The sequence below is a fragment of the Nicotiana sylvestris genome, chromosome 11 (assembly GCF_000393655.2).
Source record: "Nicotiana sylvestris chromosome 11, ASM39365v2, whole genome shotgun sequence".
Classification (NCBI taxonomy): Eukaryota; Viridiplantae; Streptophyta; class Magnoliopsida; order Solanales; family Solanaceae; genus Nicotiana; species Nicotiana sylvestris.
Window position 1 is genome coordinate 125,428,793 of NC_091067.1, and position 18,031 is coordinate 125,446,823.

The 18,031-nt window shown below is 34.8% G+C and overlaps 1 protein-coding gene across 4 annotated transcripts; it reads right to left on the bottom strand.

The window, feature by feature from the left end:
• Nucleotides 1-9: 9 nt before the first annotated feature.
• LOC104245312 (AP-2 complex subunit alpha-1-like) lies at nt 10-17,734 on the bottom strand. 4 transcript variants are annotated; one of them, XM_009800903.2, is made up of 27 exons: nt 17,414-17,734; nt 11,966-12,097; nt 11,352-11,477; nt 11,186-11,248; nt 10,999-11,096; nt 10,711-10,918; nt 10,384-10,455; nt 10,156-10,248; nt 9,628-9,729; nt 7,212-7,309; nt 6,748-6,829; nt 6,529-6,617; nt 5,946-6,051; nt 5,796-5,861; nt 4,811-4,917; nt 4,623-4,727; nt 4,385-4,505; nt 4,010-4,189; nt 3,668-3,913; nt 3,180-3,260; nt 2,928-3,092; nt 2,752-2,838; nt 2,389-2,514; nt 2,133-2,213; nt 1,965-2,036; nt 668-747; nt 10-575 (listed from the first exon to the last, which is right to left on the bottom strand). In XM_009800903.2, the coding sequence occupies exons 1-27, from the start codon at nt 17,543-17,545 to the stop codon at nt 425-427; spliced, it is 3,069 nt and encodes a 1,022-aa protein (XP_009799205.1). In that variant the 5' UTR covers nt 17,546-17,734; the 3' UTR covers nt 10-424. The 4 variants fall into 4 exon arrangements, with proteins under 4 accessions (XP_009799205.1, XP_009799204.1, XP_070018510.1 ...); XM_009800902.2 differs by lacking the exon at nt 17,414-17,734 and adding an exon at nt 14,809-15,191; XM_070162409.1 differs by lacking the exon at nt 17,414-17,734 and adding an exon at nt 14,809-15,193 and having other exon boundaries at nt 5,796-6,051.
• Nucleotides 17,735-18,031: the final 297 nt, after the last annotated feature.

Genomic DNA, 18,031 nt, shown 5'->3' on the forward strand with positions numbered 1-18,031 from the left:
AAAGATCACTCAAAGCCAAATACTTCTTTTTCCTCATTATAATTTTTGTAGAATACATAGGAACAGACCAAAGCAGCGATTACAATGACTTGCGCTATTGACACTACAGAAACCAATGGTGTAAAACCTGACGAAATGAACATGAAATTTTAAGGGGAACTAAAAAAATAAATAGGCCCTATTATCTAAACCTATAAACCTCACCAAAGAACAACATATTGTGCAAAGAATCTCAAAATTTCAACCCAACCCTTCCGAGAATCCCAATCATGAGCTATGTAAATCAGTGCCACCCTCACTTCCGCCAGCCCTTGCATCGTGTTGTTAGGTGCCAATCTTGCCTTTGGCGACGTTTCAGTTTGCAGTATAAACAAATTTTACAACTGTTGACTGTGGATGCAATTCCCAACATATTTAAAGCCACTTAAAGCAAACCAGCAAGCAACGCTCCAGGATCTGATACAGCTGGTGGTGGACTTGTTGGTTGTGGTTGTGGTTGTAGAGGCGTGGGTGGTGCAGGCGCCCCAGGAGCTGTAGGGAGACTAACCAATTGTTCCTTAATGAACTCCTTCAACCTACATATATTTAGAAGAGAATCCATAGGTGATTTAAACGTCAGTAATGAGCGTTAAGAGGATTAACATTAGAAAGCACATTTAGCTCATACTCGAATGTCAGTGTAGGATCTCCAGAGGCAACTGTCATACGCAGTTGAGTTCTATCCGCTGGATCTGTTTCTATTCTTACCTGAATATCACAATTAAAGAAGTTGGATAATTTTTCTAGAACACTTCTCTATTTTAAACTAAATGATAAACCATAAAGATAACATCTTCTTGTCATAGGTTTTTCCATAAAAAAAATGACATATTCCAAAAAAAAAAAAAAAACACAGTTTCCACCTTCTCTCATGAAGGAATGACCACTTCTATCAACTGTCATGTAAGTTTTTTGGACAAACTGCTCTACTCAATCCAGGTAGAAGGCAAATTCCCCAAAGAAGAAGAAACTGATACGGTGAGCTAACTCGTATACTGCTATAAACTTAGTCATATTATATTTAAAAAAAATGTTTCAGTAAATTATTAAAATATATCTCTAAGCAGCAGAAAATGCTCGTGTTCAACTCCACCGAGCCAATAAAAATTATGGTATTTTCTTAGAGCATTAGGAGCATGTTTGGCCAAGCTTTTGGGAAGCAAAAAGTACTTTTTTTTGGTTAAGAGTACTTTCCGGAAAATTTAAGATGTTTTACCAAAATAAAAAAGTACTTTTGAGAAACAGTTTTGCTTTTGAAGAGCAGCTACAAATTCTAACTTCTTCCAAGAAGCAGAACCAGAAGCAAAAAATTAATTTATTCAAGACAATAATATCCTTACATTAAATTTATATTTTTCAAATTATCCCTCATTAATTTAACATTTTTATTTCTTTTTTCTCTTTTTACCATACATTTCTTCTCTTTTTTATTCTATCATATTTTTATTCTCTTTGTCCTATTTCTCTTTGGAATATTCTCTTTACTATAAATAGATCTCTTCTTTTATATAGTGATCTATAAGAGTAGATTTTTAATTTATATTGAGTGATCTATTTTGATATATTTAAATCATCATGTAAACAACAAATAATACTAGATACCCCAAATTATCATTTAAATTATATTTTTATTATAATAGATATTTAAATGTATTATCTTTTTTAAATAATACTAATTGCAAACTGAACCTTTACGGTCCTTTTTTGTAATTTGATACTCAAAGGTACTTTTTGGAATGATTGGCCAAACACAATTTGCTTGCAAAAAGCACTACTCAATGAATTGGCTAAACACAAACTGCTACTTTGCAAAAGCACTTTTTCGAAAAGCACTTTTGAACAAAAGTAATTCTAAAAATAAGCAATTTTTGATAGCTTGGCCAAACGGGCTCTAAGGCAGCAGTATCACAAGATCACTAGCTTACCAAACACAACATGGCTCGCGTACTCTCAGAATAGAAAGTTGTGCTAGCAATCAAATTATTTGTATTTGGATCCTGCATAAGAAATCAAGAGTTGCAACATAATGTTAATGTGAAGGTAAAAAATCTTGAAGGGAACAAGCCAAAATAGACGAAAGATCAGAAACTCACAAGTCCTGGACACACCACCAACCGGAGACTGTTGAACAAGTTTGCCATTTCAAGAAGTGGCAATGGTCTTACACCTCTAACCTGGTCAAAATAGAAAATTAGTTCGAGGCCATATGTCAGATATGTGCGCACGTAAGTTTGAGATGGAAATCTAGGTATTCGTTCGTGAATTGTGATGTGCTTAGTAATACACACGTAAGAGCAAATTTCCATATGCAAGTATATTGCTAAAGTTCAACAAAGAGAATGGACATACCACTTCTTGGAGCTTCAATGGCGGCCCAGATAGTGATCTCCATTGTGGGAAAAATTCTTCTGGAGATACTGAGATAGACTGAAGAAACTTATTCAAGAGAGCAGGAAGACGAAGTTTAACATTAACCTGTAAAATGCACAACAAAGTGAAAATAATAAATACAAGAGCTGACTTAACAATGACAGAACATTAGACACCCGAGCTCTAAACCCTCTACCCAGGAGAGAGGCTGTTTTCACTCTATTCCCTAGGTGACTTGAACCCCCAACCTCATGATTGAAGTAGTGGGTCCTTATCACTAGGATATCACTGACTTCTATATCTCAAACCATATGAAAAACGCAATTCATAAAGAATTAGTACCAGATGGGTTCCAAACTTATATGAGAAGTCAAGAACAGCAACATCCCTACTTGGACGAAGGTTAACAACTTCAAGCGGACATTGAACCTGGAGAAATTCATTTAGTTGGAGATTAGAAGATGTGACTATCAAATGACAAAAACTCAACTCATGAAACAAGTAAATAACTATCTGACCTGTGCACGTGGTGGAATAGTCTCAGGTACTAATGATAGTTCCACCCTCAAATGAGATGGAGGCAATATTTGAGCCTGTACTGAAGCCAGTGGAGAGGTATTTTTATTTCCTAAGAAGAGAACAAGTCGTCCATGATGTGCCCGCCAATCTGCTTTTATACCAATCTGGAATTATGCCAACCAAAAGCACTAAGTCCATAGAAGTCCATCACTTGACAGTTAAAACAACAAAACTCTGGATCGATCATCTACCTGAATATATGGATCCTCATATAATACACCACTATCTTTAAGGCACAAGGCATGAAACCTTTCTGCAATGTTTCCTATTGGCTACAACCAGGAAAGGTAAAACTGTCTGTCAGAATATCTAATTTCCGAAGAGGTGACTGCACCCTAATAAAAATCTTAAGTGCAGCAAAAATCTCCCTTCATTTTGAAAAGGCGATAATTATTAGTTGATTTTGCAGAGAATGAAATGAATGTGCTACTGGCAAATGGTAATGAACATGTATTTGCGGTCATCCAATCAAGTGCCTTTACTAGCCAAACACTTTTAAAGCTTATCCCAGCAGCTTTCAGCAAAATTAAAAACAGAAATCTTTTACAACTTTCAAAGAATAGGAAAATATGATGAACTGAGAGACCTGAATCTGATACTTCCTATCACTAAATTAGGAGTCATAACAAGAAAGCTAGTGGGTAAAGCATATATTAACAAACGTAAAAGAAGGCAGTACCTGGATGGTGTTCATCTGTTCTTCAACAGGTGCAAGTGCTAGTGCATCCTCTGCAGTTGGAGCACCTTTAACACCAGCACCCAAATTATGGTCAGATTGGTTAGCATCAGGCTGAGGGACCTCAATAGCCAGAGGACTTAAAAGATCACCCAGGAGATCAGGCGAAGGGGTTGAAGGGGGTTGAGGATCCACAACAGTCAAAGTTCCATTTGACTGAGTCTCCCCTTGATCTGCTGAATCACGATCCTGTCCATAAAGTAAATTGTTGGTTACCATCTAATACTAAAAACATAGAAAATTATATCCTCAATTTTTGCATAAATGGTCAGAGAGAAACATTACCACATTGCTCATGCTTGGAACTTTTACTAAACCTAGCTGGCTGACTGGTGGAGTTCCATTAGCAGGGCGTTGGTCTGACATTACTAAAGCATTAGAAGTTTGCTGTTGTGCACGCAACTTGATTGCACTTTGGTCAGCGGTATCAGCCTCAGTATCCTCAGCTTTTCTTATCAGTGAAGACTACATCGTAAAGAGAATATAGTCGCTTATCACCAATGATAACAATAACAATAATAAAAGGACAATGTCATACTGCAAAAATTGAAATATTACATTATATGATGCAAAAGGAGGACTCCCGTCGAACTAATACATCAATTATGCAGAATACTGCAGAAAATAAATAATCAGAGTTGAGAAGTCCTGCATGCATACCTGTCGCTCAGGGAACTTTGGCATTTCGGCTAAGATATCCATTAAAGCTGCACCTTTCTTACTCAACTCAAAGTATTCCACAGCCCGTTGCTGTATTTCAACTTCGATGCAGCTTTCATATCTGGGATATTATGCAGCTCTATAAATTATCGCAATAACTTAGGAAATACACGCAGAAGAAAAAACGACCGTACAGGATAAACAGAAATTACAACACCATAAATTAATACTATCTTACTTCCTGAATATTGCCCAAATCTGATTCTGCAGCTCTGGATCTGGTGGCTGTGTGTGCATCAATATCTTTGCATAAGTTGACAGAAGAATGGGAATTGTTGAAGTCCTGAATAACATAGTTTGTGTAAAATATCAGATAGGATAATAAAAAACAATGACAAAATGAGATCAAACACTGAATGTACTTACGTAACAGTAGGAAGCTTCTCATGAATGATGTTAAAGATTTCCTTTGGACTACATCCAGGCCTTCTAGCCAGAAGATGGCTGTATTCTCCAAGGATATATGCACTGACCTACTCCATCACATAACATCGAAAATACATTTTCAATTAGCTTCCCAATATATTTTCTTTTTCAAACTGACCAGAAAAGGACAGCAGATGCATCGGAATTCAAAATATAGATCACGAAGATGATTATTTTGCTCTTAGGTGCTTATCTCTGGCTGTGAGGCAACTAACATAAAACTTGAAGAGCAAATGAAACAACAAAAAGTTCTAACAATAGGGTGATGAAAATCTAGCTTGAACATAAAATTAGTGCTACCCAGGTTAGGTCAACACAATGGAAGCCTAAACAATATAAATGAGCTATATATGAGTTTCGAATGCCTTGGATTAACAGCAGGCATCCATGTAAAATGGAGGCATCAAACCAGGTCTCAAATTGTTGACAATACATGCCTTAAATTTTGATCCTTGACTCAAGCCTGTTCTTGGTATAAGGGCATGATTAAATCAAGGTGCAAGCTATTTCTATCTCAGGAACAGCTCAACCCAACATCTCTTCCAAACTTGTCTCAGAAGGTAACTCCATTCATTCTTCCACTTGGCAGTACATATCCAAGACTTGGTTTTCCCTTCTCATGCACACGGCTTCAAATGAATTCCCGACCTCCAAGGACATTCCTCTAGTTTAATTTATATGCCAAAATAACAAATAAAGGTATGCTGCATAGAGACTTGGAGCTTAAAGTTCATGTAACTATTATATGTCAAAATGACTTAGGTTGGACTACCCATTCATATTACCAGCTACCAATGAGTCTAGCATGATAAGTAAGCAGAGATAATCCATTAGGATTCATACCATTGGCATATATATATATATGTGTGTGTGTGTGTGTGTGTGTGTGTAACAGGTTATTAGCATTGAAAGAGAATGTGCTCACCTTGACCATTGTTTCATGAATGGCAGGCTTATCAAGATATTCTCTGGCTTTCAAAGCTGCATAAGGCTGAGGAAGGGGTTGAAAGTAGTGAGCTCCATCTAAAGAGACACCAAACAAAAGTAGCATATACAAAAGAGCAGCTAGAGTTACCTGTAGATCTTCGTTATTTGTAACAAACTGCACAACACGGAACCAAATGTCATCACTGACGAAATCACCAGCCTTGTCAATTAATTGAAGGATGACATCAACATACCTGCATGCCAAACCACGAGGGACACTCTTAGCTGTTATCACATTGTAGATCCGTAAAGCAAGATTAGACAGTTTCAGCCACATTCATCTAATTCTGAGTGCTTGATAGCTACTAAAAGCACCAGATTTGGAGTTAACATGCACAAAGAGAGCAACACAATCTTTGAATGATATATTTCTCATGATGGTCCCTTTTATAACAATTGACTGAATAAATCCCCTGAAAAGGCTTCAACAACCAAACTGAAGGACTTCGAGAAGACAAGATATTTGAATTTCATCAACTTCAAAAGCAGGAGAAATGATATTTCGCTATATCCTTGATTCGCAGTGTAGTCAGAATATGTAGGCAACATGGTTTTTCGGATAAGGAACATATATGCAAAGTTTTTTAAACTCCAAATTCCAAAAGGCAACCATATATTGCTAAGCAGCTCAAGAAAAGTGAAGTTTCATTATGTCCATATCTATTTCATACCATGACAAATCAGGAGCAAATTTCTCTGCAAGAATTGCAATTTTGAGTGACAGTTCTTCACGCATCACAAACTCTGCTGTATTAAGATACTGACAAACAAAACAGATCAGTTGTGTATTTTTTTACCTCGCCCAATCAAAACTTTTGTTCTACATATTATATAAATAAAATAACCATGAAAAGAAAAATTCAGAAAGTAACAATGCAGAATCCTGATACCTGCAATAATTCCTCCACTATGTCCTTGGCATTGGAAACATCACACATTCCATATAGTAAATCAAGGGCACGCCTCCTTATACTGTTTGTAATGCTTAATGTCAGTAAAAGAAAGCAATTTGATAGTTTCAAAGTTGAACTAACATAGGCTAAAAATAAAAAAATAGACACGCACACACGAGAGACTATTACTAACATCTTTTCCATCATTTCACCAGAAAAGATTAGGATATCTGAATAAAACAGCAGAGATACCGAATGTACTGCTTTGATGTCAGTAAATTGATAAGCAAAGCTCTCTTTAAGAAGTAACAATGCACATGTCACAAACAAAAAGTGTTTGAGCAGACAAATTTGAGCTTTTAACACTTAATCGCTGCAGCAGCATAGTTTACTTAATGTACCTCTGTTGAAAAACAAAAGCAGGGAATAGATGATAAGGAAACGGAAAAGCTCCAAATAACCTGATATCAGGATCCTTCAGTGAGGTAATAATCTGGGCTTGATGTCTTTTTATGATGTCCTGTACATCTGTGACCATCAACATCCGAGTCATATTTTCCTGCACGGAATACAGAGATGTGGAAATCAGACAGTGGTTTATACAGGGTAACTGGATCTTTATTGCAAGTTCCAACAGTTTGTGAGAATAGCATATCAGGAACTACAAGTGTGAAAGTGCAGCTGCTGAAATGAAAACCTCTTACATGCACAACAATAAGATACCCCTCCGTTCATTTTTACTTGTCCACTACACTAAAAAAAGCTGTACACTTTTACTTGTCCAGTTTGGTAAACCAAGATATAATTTACCATTTTACCTTAATTATTAAGTACTAATCATTTTCAATTCATTTTCAAACATTTTGGATCTATAATAATCATAGTTAGTTTTCCAATAGTTAATAAATGCATCAGGCAACGTCCCTCAACTACCCCAACTAATCTATATATTGTATAGAGTACTTATGCTTCTTGCGATGTTGTCAAAGGCGCGCTTAAAGCACGTTTAAGCGAAACATCTTGAGCGCCTTGCCTCGCCTAGCGGGCGCTTCAATGTCATCATCAAGGCTCTAAGATATACTTTTCCTTGTCAATGAGTGCAATGCTGAAGAGGCGACACTAAACAATTGATATTTCATTTTATCATATATATATTTTAACTTCTTTGTCCATATAATTGTTATTCGTGCTTATAATATTGATCTTGGACTACACATACATATTTGTATTTTTTTCCCATTTGTCCCTTTCTTCGTTAAAAGCCCACACTTTATTTGCGCCTAAAGTCCCAACAGATCGTAGAGCTTTTTTGTGCTTTTCACCTTTGATAACACAGGTTTCTTGTTAAGCTTAATAAGTGCATCAGGCAACTTCCCTCCATTACACTTACAAACATTCTTCAAAGTAAGTTGGTGAATTTATCTTGTAGCCATACCTTCGTGAACTCTCTCAATAGAATGAACATTTTAAAAGAGTTATTTTGGTGGGAAAATTGTATAAGATGAAAAAAGGGTGAAACTTTTGCTCCAATTTTTTTTATAAGGACTAAATGAAAGTGTTAAAACCAATATTCAATTATTGGGTTGAAAACTTGAACAATCAACCAACTGTTATGTTTGATTGATTTCAATTATTTAGATGACTTATTATAATTTGGGGTGGTATAGTAAAATTATTACTTTATTAATTACTTCTTAAGGGGTGTGCCTAGTCAAAACATGGACAAGTAAAAATGGACGTCCATATTTGACTAGGCACATCCCTTAAGAAGCAATTAATAATGTGATAATTTCATTCTATCACCCTAATTATGAATAGCCATCTAAATAATTGAAATCAATCAAACATAAAAGTTGCAGCTAGTGGTGGCAAAATGGTTAAAAGAAAACAGTTATCCACCCATATTATCCATTAAAAAATGGGTTGGATAATGAGTTTTTTTAAAAACGGGTTAAATATGGATAAGAACCATATTATTTACTTTTTTTTTTTGATAAGGTAAATTGTGAACCATATTATCCACTTAGAAAATGGATAACTAATGGATTTAACTTTTACATTTATAAATCCTCAAATTGGGGGTTCCAGTTTGGGAGACTAGGAATTCTCCCAAAAGTGATCACATTCAAGAAGTCATAAGTAATATGGATATCCATTTTATCCGCTGTTTAAACCGTTTTTTATCCGTATTAAATATGGGTCGAGTCGGATAATTTATCCGTTTTTGCATTACCCGTTTTCGATCCGCTCATATCCGACCCGACCCGCTTGTCACCCCTAGTTGCAGCCAACTAATAGTTCGCTCAAGTTTGCAACCCAATAATTAAATATTGGTTTTAACTCTTTCACGCATCTCCTAAAAAATTGGAGCAAAAGTGTTTACCCTTTTTTCATCTTATACATTTTTTTAAAATTTTTCCACAGAAAATAACCCTTTTAAAAATGTTTCACTCTATTGAGAGAGATCACAAATGTATAGCTACAAGACAAATTCACCAAAATACTCCAAAGGTATGCTTCACTATGAAGAATTTCTGCTAAGAAACAAGGGTGATGGAGGGATGTTGCCTAATGCACTAATTAAGTTTAACAAGAAGCATAAGTACTCCATACAACATATAGATTAGTTGTGGTAATGGAGGGACATTGCCTGATGTGTTCATTAACTATTGGAACACTAACTTGACTATTATAAATCCAAAATGTTGGGAAACGAATTGAAAATGATTAGTAGTACTTAATAATAAAGGTAAAATAGGTATGAAGTAAATTATCCCTTCGTTTTCTAAACTAGACAAGTAAAATGGACATTTTTTTAAGTATCGTGGACAAGTAAAAATGGACAGAGGGAGTTGTTTGTATGCGGCTAAAACTTACCAAACCGAGATAACGAATATTTGGCTCACGGACAGCAATGAATTTCCCAAGCAGTGCAACACATTGAGACATCATCTCTTTTTCAGCATCAAGATGCATGACCTGCAGCAAATCAATTAGAAGTCTAACTTAGTAAGTATTCCAAGAAAGCAAAGGACAACTTAATACAGCGGCCAGGCTTTGAAAATTCAGATAATGCAACAAGTCCATCTTATGTACCAAAAAAAGAACAGAGATCTTGTCATGTAGCTATAAATCCTGAATTTGTCAGGAAACTGGAAGAAATAGAAGATGTATAAGTTTGAAGTTGACATCATAACAAATGTCCAAGAAAAAGAGAACAGAAGCACCACATAGTAGTTTTGAATAACTAATCACCAGGCTTTCCACTTCAGGAATATCATTATTCATAGAGCACTAACTTACTCAATGTAAGATGCCATTGTCATTAGCATATGAACAAGAAATCCTCATATAGAGCACAGATTTAAAGGGAAAGGATAATGGTTGATACATTTAGAAACTTACAAGGGCAAGGGCTTCAAAGAGGACAGCATGTGATGCATTGTTCTTGTTCACATTTTTCACCACATCGGTTCCCATCAATATCCTTTGCAAAACCTGATTGATTATAATGAATCCAGAACATTTTTGAGATTTTACTGCAGATTCTTTTTGGACAAATAAAGATCAAATAGAAAAAGGTGATATGCTCTCAGCAAAAGAAGATTATTTCTATTTAGCAGGCGAGCATACCTCAAACAGTGATCTTCTAGTATTTGGATCCTCAATAGTAGGAAAATACTGAAGAGCCCTCATAGTCTTTACCTGAAACGAGAATCATCAAAATTGAGACCATGCTTAAGCAGAGATGCCAGACTCGACATATTCTTTCATGTTGATGCGTCAAATTTGACATCCTATCTGTGCGCCCAACTCTATTTCATGCATTCAATGTGCATAAATTGATCACTCATCCGATTGCAAAACATATTAGTATTTATAAATTTCAGGAGAACATATTGAGTTTTTTTCTTAAGCAAGTAATGGCTATTGCAGATTGCACAGGAAAAGTAAATAAACCTGAAGCCAGGGAGATGGGATCCCATAGTAGGTATATTCCTGTGGTACATCTTGGCTCCTTGCAAGCCTTTCCAATACTTTAACACATTTTGGAAGACAACTCCAATATTCTTCGTGGTTATATGACACTAATGCAACTAGAAGGCTCATGGAAGATGTCAAGACACCTAAATCCCGTTCATCTAGCAGTTGTGCCATCCGATCTGACCTGGATTATGAGGAAAACTCCAATTGTTGGGACATAAATGAAGTCAATTCATAAACATCCATATAAGTTATTACACTTACCAGCCATCTACATTCATGACATCAGGATTTTTCCTGAAAAGACGTAGGAGACATAATGCAGCCTTCTTCCTCACCAGCGGTCTGCAACTGCTTGATATCTGAATCAACAAAAAAAGGAAAAACAAATAGAAAGCCCACGTCAGTCATAGACTTGGGATACTGGCTGGCTACTGCAAATATCACTTACAAGTAACTTTTGAACATCAGGAGCTAGAGATTCTGCAAAGTCTCTTCCCCCAATATTTCCAACCTGTACAGATATATCAAACAGTTGAAACTTGTAACGAACTAACAAAGAACAACGGATCTGCTTCTAGGAAGAAAAAAAAGAAGAAAAGATCTGAAATTCGTACCAATGTCAATGCTAGACATTGGAAAGTCTCATTGCGGCCGACTATGTCATTGCGTACTGTATTAATGGCTAATCTTAAAAAATCATGATTCTCATTGAGCAAACATGATGTCACTATATACCCAACCTACAAAATACCAAAAAAATCAGTTGAACTTTTAAGCCTTTGCTTCAAAAAAATTATATAAAAAGCGGAAGGTGCAACACAAGGAAGAGTGGCATATGCTAGCTCACCTATCAATATGAATGCATGGACATTACAAAGTAAAACAAGACATTGTTAACCCACAACACTCTCCAATTTGATCAAATGTTAAACCGTGACAAAAACGGTTTTATGAGAAATATCAAGTTTATCAACCTCTGGAAGGTTCACGATCATTATGAATAGACTAAAGAGATAAGAGCGTTGCATTCAACATGAATAAGGTCACCAAGATACTAGTACTAGTATAAAAAGCAAGATGTGACAAAACAAATTGTGTTTTCCATACATTCTCAATTTACTAGGCATATACATCAATTCAATCAAACAGATGAAAGACTTTAAACTTACCTAAACCAATTTTGATGAGTTATCCATGTCTAGAAATGAAAAAGGAAAAAAGAAGGTACCTGCTTCTCAGGATACTTTGGAGCAGATATCAGAGATACAGCTTCCATGTGACCAAAGTCCACATCATAACCAAGCATATAAATATACAGCATTTTCCAGACATATTTCTTCTTTTCATATGGTGTCAAACCCTGTATAACGCAAAATATAATTCAATATTCAGGGGCAACATCTATGTTAATTTAACACACGATGCAGGTCTATGGGTGATGATTTTAGGAGGAAAAAAAAGATGATTTTTTTATAAGAAGCAAACATGGGAAAGCAGTGAACAAATATGGAAGGTTCTGGTCCCTGATGACAAAGCATAGTTTGCAAGACTTATGCTGAACTGAATAAAAAGTCAACAGAAAGAACAAGAAAGGGGGAAACAAAGAAAATGAGAGAAAGATAGAAAGATAAAGAGGGGGAGAGAGATAGAGAAGAAAAAGAATCTATATTCCGAAACTTTTCATAGAAAAATGTTTTGTTTGTTTTGAATATGAACGTAGCTGGTAAGAAAAATATGATTGTCAGTTTCATTTGAGGAACATATTCCCCCTATGGAGATGTTCTGGATAGGATGGAAAGAAGTGGCCCTAGTCTCTTCTTGCTTGAAAATGAATTTTGTTTGCTATGGTAGTAACACTAGTTTTATTTCATGGTTCACGATAAAAAAACTCCAGCAAAATACTGAGACAAAAAAATGAGACAAGCATAGTGAATTTAGGTGGCCAGTAAGAGGGAGCTTCCAGTATATTCTTCAAATCCAGTTATTTTGGGGATGACGGGGTCAGAGAAGATGTCACTATAAGGATTGCGGCCTGGTTATCAGGCATTTTAAGGATTAAAAAAGAATAAAATAATAACATCTGTATCAGGAATACATTTTGGCATTTACCCCTAAGGAAATTGAATGTTACACTACTTACAATTGATTGAGTTAATCATTATAAATATGTTAATGTTTTGGCCTTGCTATAACTGAGCAGCTTAGGGAAGAGCATCAAGTACCTGTCAGTTCATAATGCGTCTAAACTACTATAAATATAATTTCTGCGCCTCCCTTTTACAGTAGATCACTATAAAACTCGTGTTACCATTGATAGCCTGGAGAAGAAAGACCTTCCCCCCTCTCACCAAATACCCTTTTGAACAAGAGAAGAAATAACTGAGATTTATTATCACTTTATCACCAGCTGCCATTGAAGGATAGTCCAATACCTAAAACAACTCCATTCAAATGACTCCTTCCTAGCAACTTAAGGAAAATGACATGGACAAAGCTTCAAGACAACCAATTTCTGACCATTCTACATCTTTCTTTGTTTATTTTTAATAACCGATTTATTCTTCTTATTTTTAATAAACGAGAAATCTCTGAGGGCCAATTGGCGCATGGTCGGAAACTCAGTGAATAATGGGCTCGCCCTCTACCCTTCCCCACTTAAGTACCAGGTTTTTGTTTGCAGCGGTTCCGAACGCTTGACATGCACCTAACACACATCAAGAGCCGCACTCTTACCACTGAACCAAAGCCCTGGGGGCGTCTTTGTTTTTTGATCTAACAACTTTCAGGATAAAAAATGAAGCAACGAAACAAAGGCAACCTATCCTGAATATTAACATGCTAATTACACCTAACAAGAGCATCACCTTGCATCAAAGGGATTGTAGAAAAAGAAGTTGATATAATCCTGGTTGTAAGGCGTATATGCTTCCAAATTAATTTTCAGAATATCCTAGTAAAAGTTTAATATTTTTAAAACCAGTCATACCATCAGCAACCACAAATCATTTTCGATCATACTCATACTTCAAATCAACTACTGAGCATCTCTTTGGAATACCACATTTACCTCATTTCTAGGTCACAATAGCTTATGTAAAAAAGTATATCTCTGTCTTTCCAGCCTTGGGCAAAGTAATAATTCAGGTACACTTCCTTGGGGAGAGCTGCCACAACACTCGTGACAGCCATTTCAAATGTGATATCAGGTACATAAATGGATATCAGTTAGATTGGCATAGCCAAAGGTACACTCCCTTAATTTTTGGTATACACCATCGGCAACTTGCTGTTATTGACTACTATTCAACTTAATGATCAAGTGAAAACCCCTTATTTGACAGGTCCCCATACAGTAGCTAACAGACCTTGAAATATGTGCCACCTTCAAACTGCTATCTTTCCTTTAGTAACCAGATCCCCACATTGTTTGTCTAAAAAGTACTTTTGTCCCAATTTATATAACATTAATGTTACAAATGCTTGACACTATATTTTTTATTGCTAATTTGACACTGTCATTAAATATTCAAATATTAAACATTGATTTGATGTTTTCTCTATTGAATTAACTAATCAACCATTACTTTATTCCATTCTACTATCACCAATAAATATATATGTCAAATTAATATCTTAAACTCTACACTCAGTTAAATACATCACATAAAAATGAACCAAGAGATCGAGTAGCATAAGCATCTAATTGGTTTCTCTTTTATTGAGTGCAAATCTAATTGGTTTCCAAACTGAGTTGCCCTATCAGTTTCTCATAAATTACTGCAAGTTACTCTTTTTTTCCTTATGGCCAGCTTGCATACAACTCGACTAATTACACAGGGTACCTAACTGTGTCCACCAAGTTTTAGACATGTGGGAAGAAATAACCTAGTGTTTACTTAACTAACTGTTAAAGCCATCACTATAGCACGTCCAACATAACCCTAGCATAATGCAGAAAAAGCAGAAACTCAATTACTCTCCACTGACGTAAAATTCAAAGTTGAAATTTTGCATTTCCTAATAAACCATATCACAGAGTTAACAGAGTTGTAATTGCAAAAAAGAGGAAACCTTTTCGTTTTTAAAGCGAGTACGAATATTGCCGAGCTCTTTATCGACACGAAGGCGTTCCTGTTCTTTGTTCTGGCAATTACGAATGTCGCTTATGAACACCGACAATCCTCTCATTCCAGATAACGCCATTTCCGTTCAGATCCAGCCGATAAGGTCCGCTCACTCTGTCTTTTTCTTTGATCCGACGGTCCACAAAGAAAGATCGAGGTTCAGATTACGAACGGTAATGGCGGCTCTACGTGTTTTGCGCACGAAATGTATAGATATATAGATGTGTATGTATAGGTAGAGAGAGAAAGAAGGCTGATCTAGAGAGAGAAAGTGGACTGAGAAAATTGGAAAAGCCGTCGGCCAGTTGGAAGACGACGACGACTTTTAATTTTAGTTTAATTATTTTTATTGACGATATGACATAACACAGAAAAAAGCATCATTTCTTTGAGTTTCCAATTGTTTTTTTTTTTTTTTTGTGATTCTTTTTAGTAAGAGAACAATTGACTGTTTGATACTGGATTTTTGAATTTTGTGGGTGGTTTTCTTGTATTATGACCAATATTAATTAGTACATTTTGACCTAGCAACTAGATTGGGATATGCAATATCCACACACACATTTTCTACTTAACCAACAACAAACATATTGAATAATATGAATCCCCACATATTACTGAATCATAATTAAATGGAGTATATATTTTCACTTTAATATTTACTACTAAAATTGAATTATTAAATTTTGATATAAATATCGACTGCAGCTTAATATTTAACATCCTAAAAAATTTCCTTGTATAGAGCTTATTAGAAGATTAGTATCCAACTAGAGAAATCTAAATCATATGTGGGAAAAAATATTCAATACCTTATGACTTGCTATCGGTGTAATACCTTGTGCTTGCTACTCAAGATATTAGAACTAATTTAGTTTCGATATAAGTAGTAGAATAAGTTTGGAAGTTGGTACTTTGGATATTGATTATTTGGCCACTTGCATCCATTTCAATAATCCCAAGATCCAAGAAAAAAAACGTAATGGTTTGTTAGTTTTAAACTTAGTATATAAAATATATTTTTCATATACAAATTTATTAGGTACGATTCGATATTTTTTGATTTATTTTTATAAAATTAAAAGCTTATCCTATTATTCGGTACAATTATAGGTTTATATAAAAACCTATGATTTTATTAAAAGAAATCTAATTATCAGATTGATACGGTTCAGTTCGACTGATATAATCAGTTTTTAAAGATCTCATTGACACCTTTAGGAAGTAAAGAATTGAGCTAAGGTAAGAGAAGTTATTTTCCAAGGAAAAGAATGACAATGAAAACTAAAAGTTGTACATTATGGTACAAGATCTAATAGTTTAACTCTATAGTTCTAGAATCAGACATTGTATATTTAATTAAAGAATTAGACACTGTTTAACAGTAACACTTTTAACTTTTAATTAAAGAATATACACTTTTAATTCTTTGCTTGTAAATCTTCACAAATTTAATGAATTATATACTATTACATGCTATGTTAAATTTGTACTATTACTTCATATTTGAGGGTAATATAGTTATAAAAATAGCCTAGATGTAATATATTATTATTTTCTATATATAAAGGAGCCAAAAACCCACATCTTAATATATTGAAGATAATGAACATATGCATACATCACAAAGATAAATTAAAATTTACTAATATCTGAGGGACCCAAAATGTTATTATCCCACAAATTAGGCTATTACTATAGACAAACAGATTATTGGTTGTTGGGAACTTGGAGTAGTAAACTTTTTGCTTTGGTCATAGTAATACTTTCCAAAAGTGTCAAAAAGGTATCATGTTAAAGTTTAAACAAAACAAAAAATTAAAACAAACTAAAGGAAATCATAATTATTTTATTTCGAGTCATTATGTAGATGGGTAAAGTCTAAAGGACTTCAATCATTACATCTTTTATTCAATTCTGCCCTCCATGTGAACCCTCTCTTTTTTGCTGTAGAATTACAAAATTATTTCAAGCTTTAATTTAAAATATATGTTAATTTATTTCCAGAAAAAAAAATTGACACAGATGACAATTGACAGATTGGGTTTAAGTTAAAACATGTCTACTAAGTCTATTTTTGGTCTTTCTTTTTTCCAAAAAAATTATCCTAAAATGGAATGCAATTTCAAGCTTTTTTTTTTCTCCCTATGTTTTGGCAATTGAGGAAAGAGTGAAGAGTGAAGAAACTTCTGGTTTGAAATTGCAGCTATTTCGAGGTATGGTGCAGAACCACGGCGCACCATACCTCCACAGTCCACTCTGTTCGTTCTGATAGAGTTTAAATATTGTACATTGATAGTATAAAAATATATTCATCTGAGGTAATTTTATTAATAAATAAATATAAATGGTTAGTAAGGAGTAGTATGTTATAATAAGTCATAACAAAAAATAGCTTAAATTGTGTAAACAACTTCATTTAAAAATTTAAACCGACATGGTTATTTAATTTGTATCTGCTAGATCTTCAAAAGTGCTAAGCTATGAAAAGATGAAACATTGAAATTGTTAGACTTAGTTATGAGAGTAAAGGGAATTGGAAAAGAAGAGACCTTTTCGTTTTTAAAGCGAGTACGAAGACTGCCGAGTTGTTTGTCAACGCAAAGGCGTTCCTGTTCTTTGTTTTGGCAATTACGGATATTACTGATAAACACAGATAAACCTCTCATACCAGATAACGCCATCGATATCCTCAGCACCTCCGATTTCCTAATTTGATCCGACGTCGTTCTATGTCTTCTCTGAATATCATAATCGTGATTCGAGAAAATGTATAGATATATAGGGATGTGTATGTATAGGTAGAGAGAGAAATATAGGACGAGGTGGGCTGAGAAATTTGGAAAAGCCGTCGGTTCAGTTCAGTGCCAGCGGTAGAAAGACGACTCTTAATTTTATGTTAATGATTTTGTTGACTCAATACAGTTAGGGGTCGTTTGGTAGGGTGTATAAGAACAGTGCGGAATAATGTGTATTAGTAATGAAAGCATTAGTTATGCAAATATTATTTCTTATCTATTGTTTGGTGTGGTGTATTAAAATTATAAATGCATTGCATAATTTTTTTTTTAAAATAGTTGCTTACAAAAATGCCCTCCATATTCTCTAACTTTAAGAGACTTTAAGGACAATTTTGTTTTTAGCCATGCTAATGCATGCATTAAAGCCTT

Bases quoted from the DNA above. Each gene is read 5' to 3' on its own strand.
- LOC104245312 (XM_070162409.1), bottom strand. From the start codon at position 14,940: ATGGCGTTATCTGGAATGAGAGGATTGTCGGTGTTCATAAGCGACATT. The intron at 11,478-11,965 runs GTACCTTCTTTT...GGTATTTTGTAG, and splicing joins CAAAGTATCCTGAGAAGCAG to GTTGGGTATATAGTGACATC. The intron at 3,914-4,009 runs GTAATGTTTCTC...CTTTATGGACAG, and splicing joins TTCCAAGCATGAGCAATGTG to GATCGTGATTCAGCAGATCA.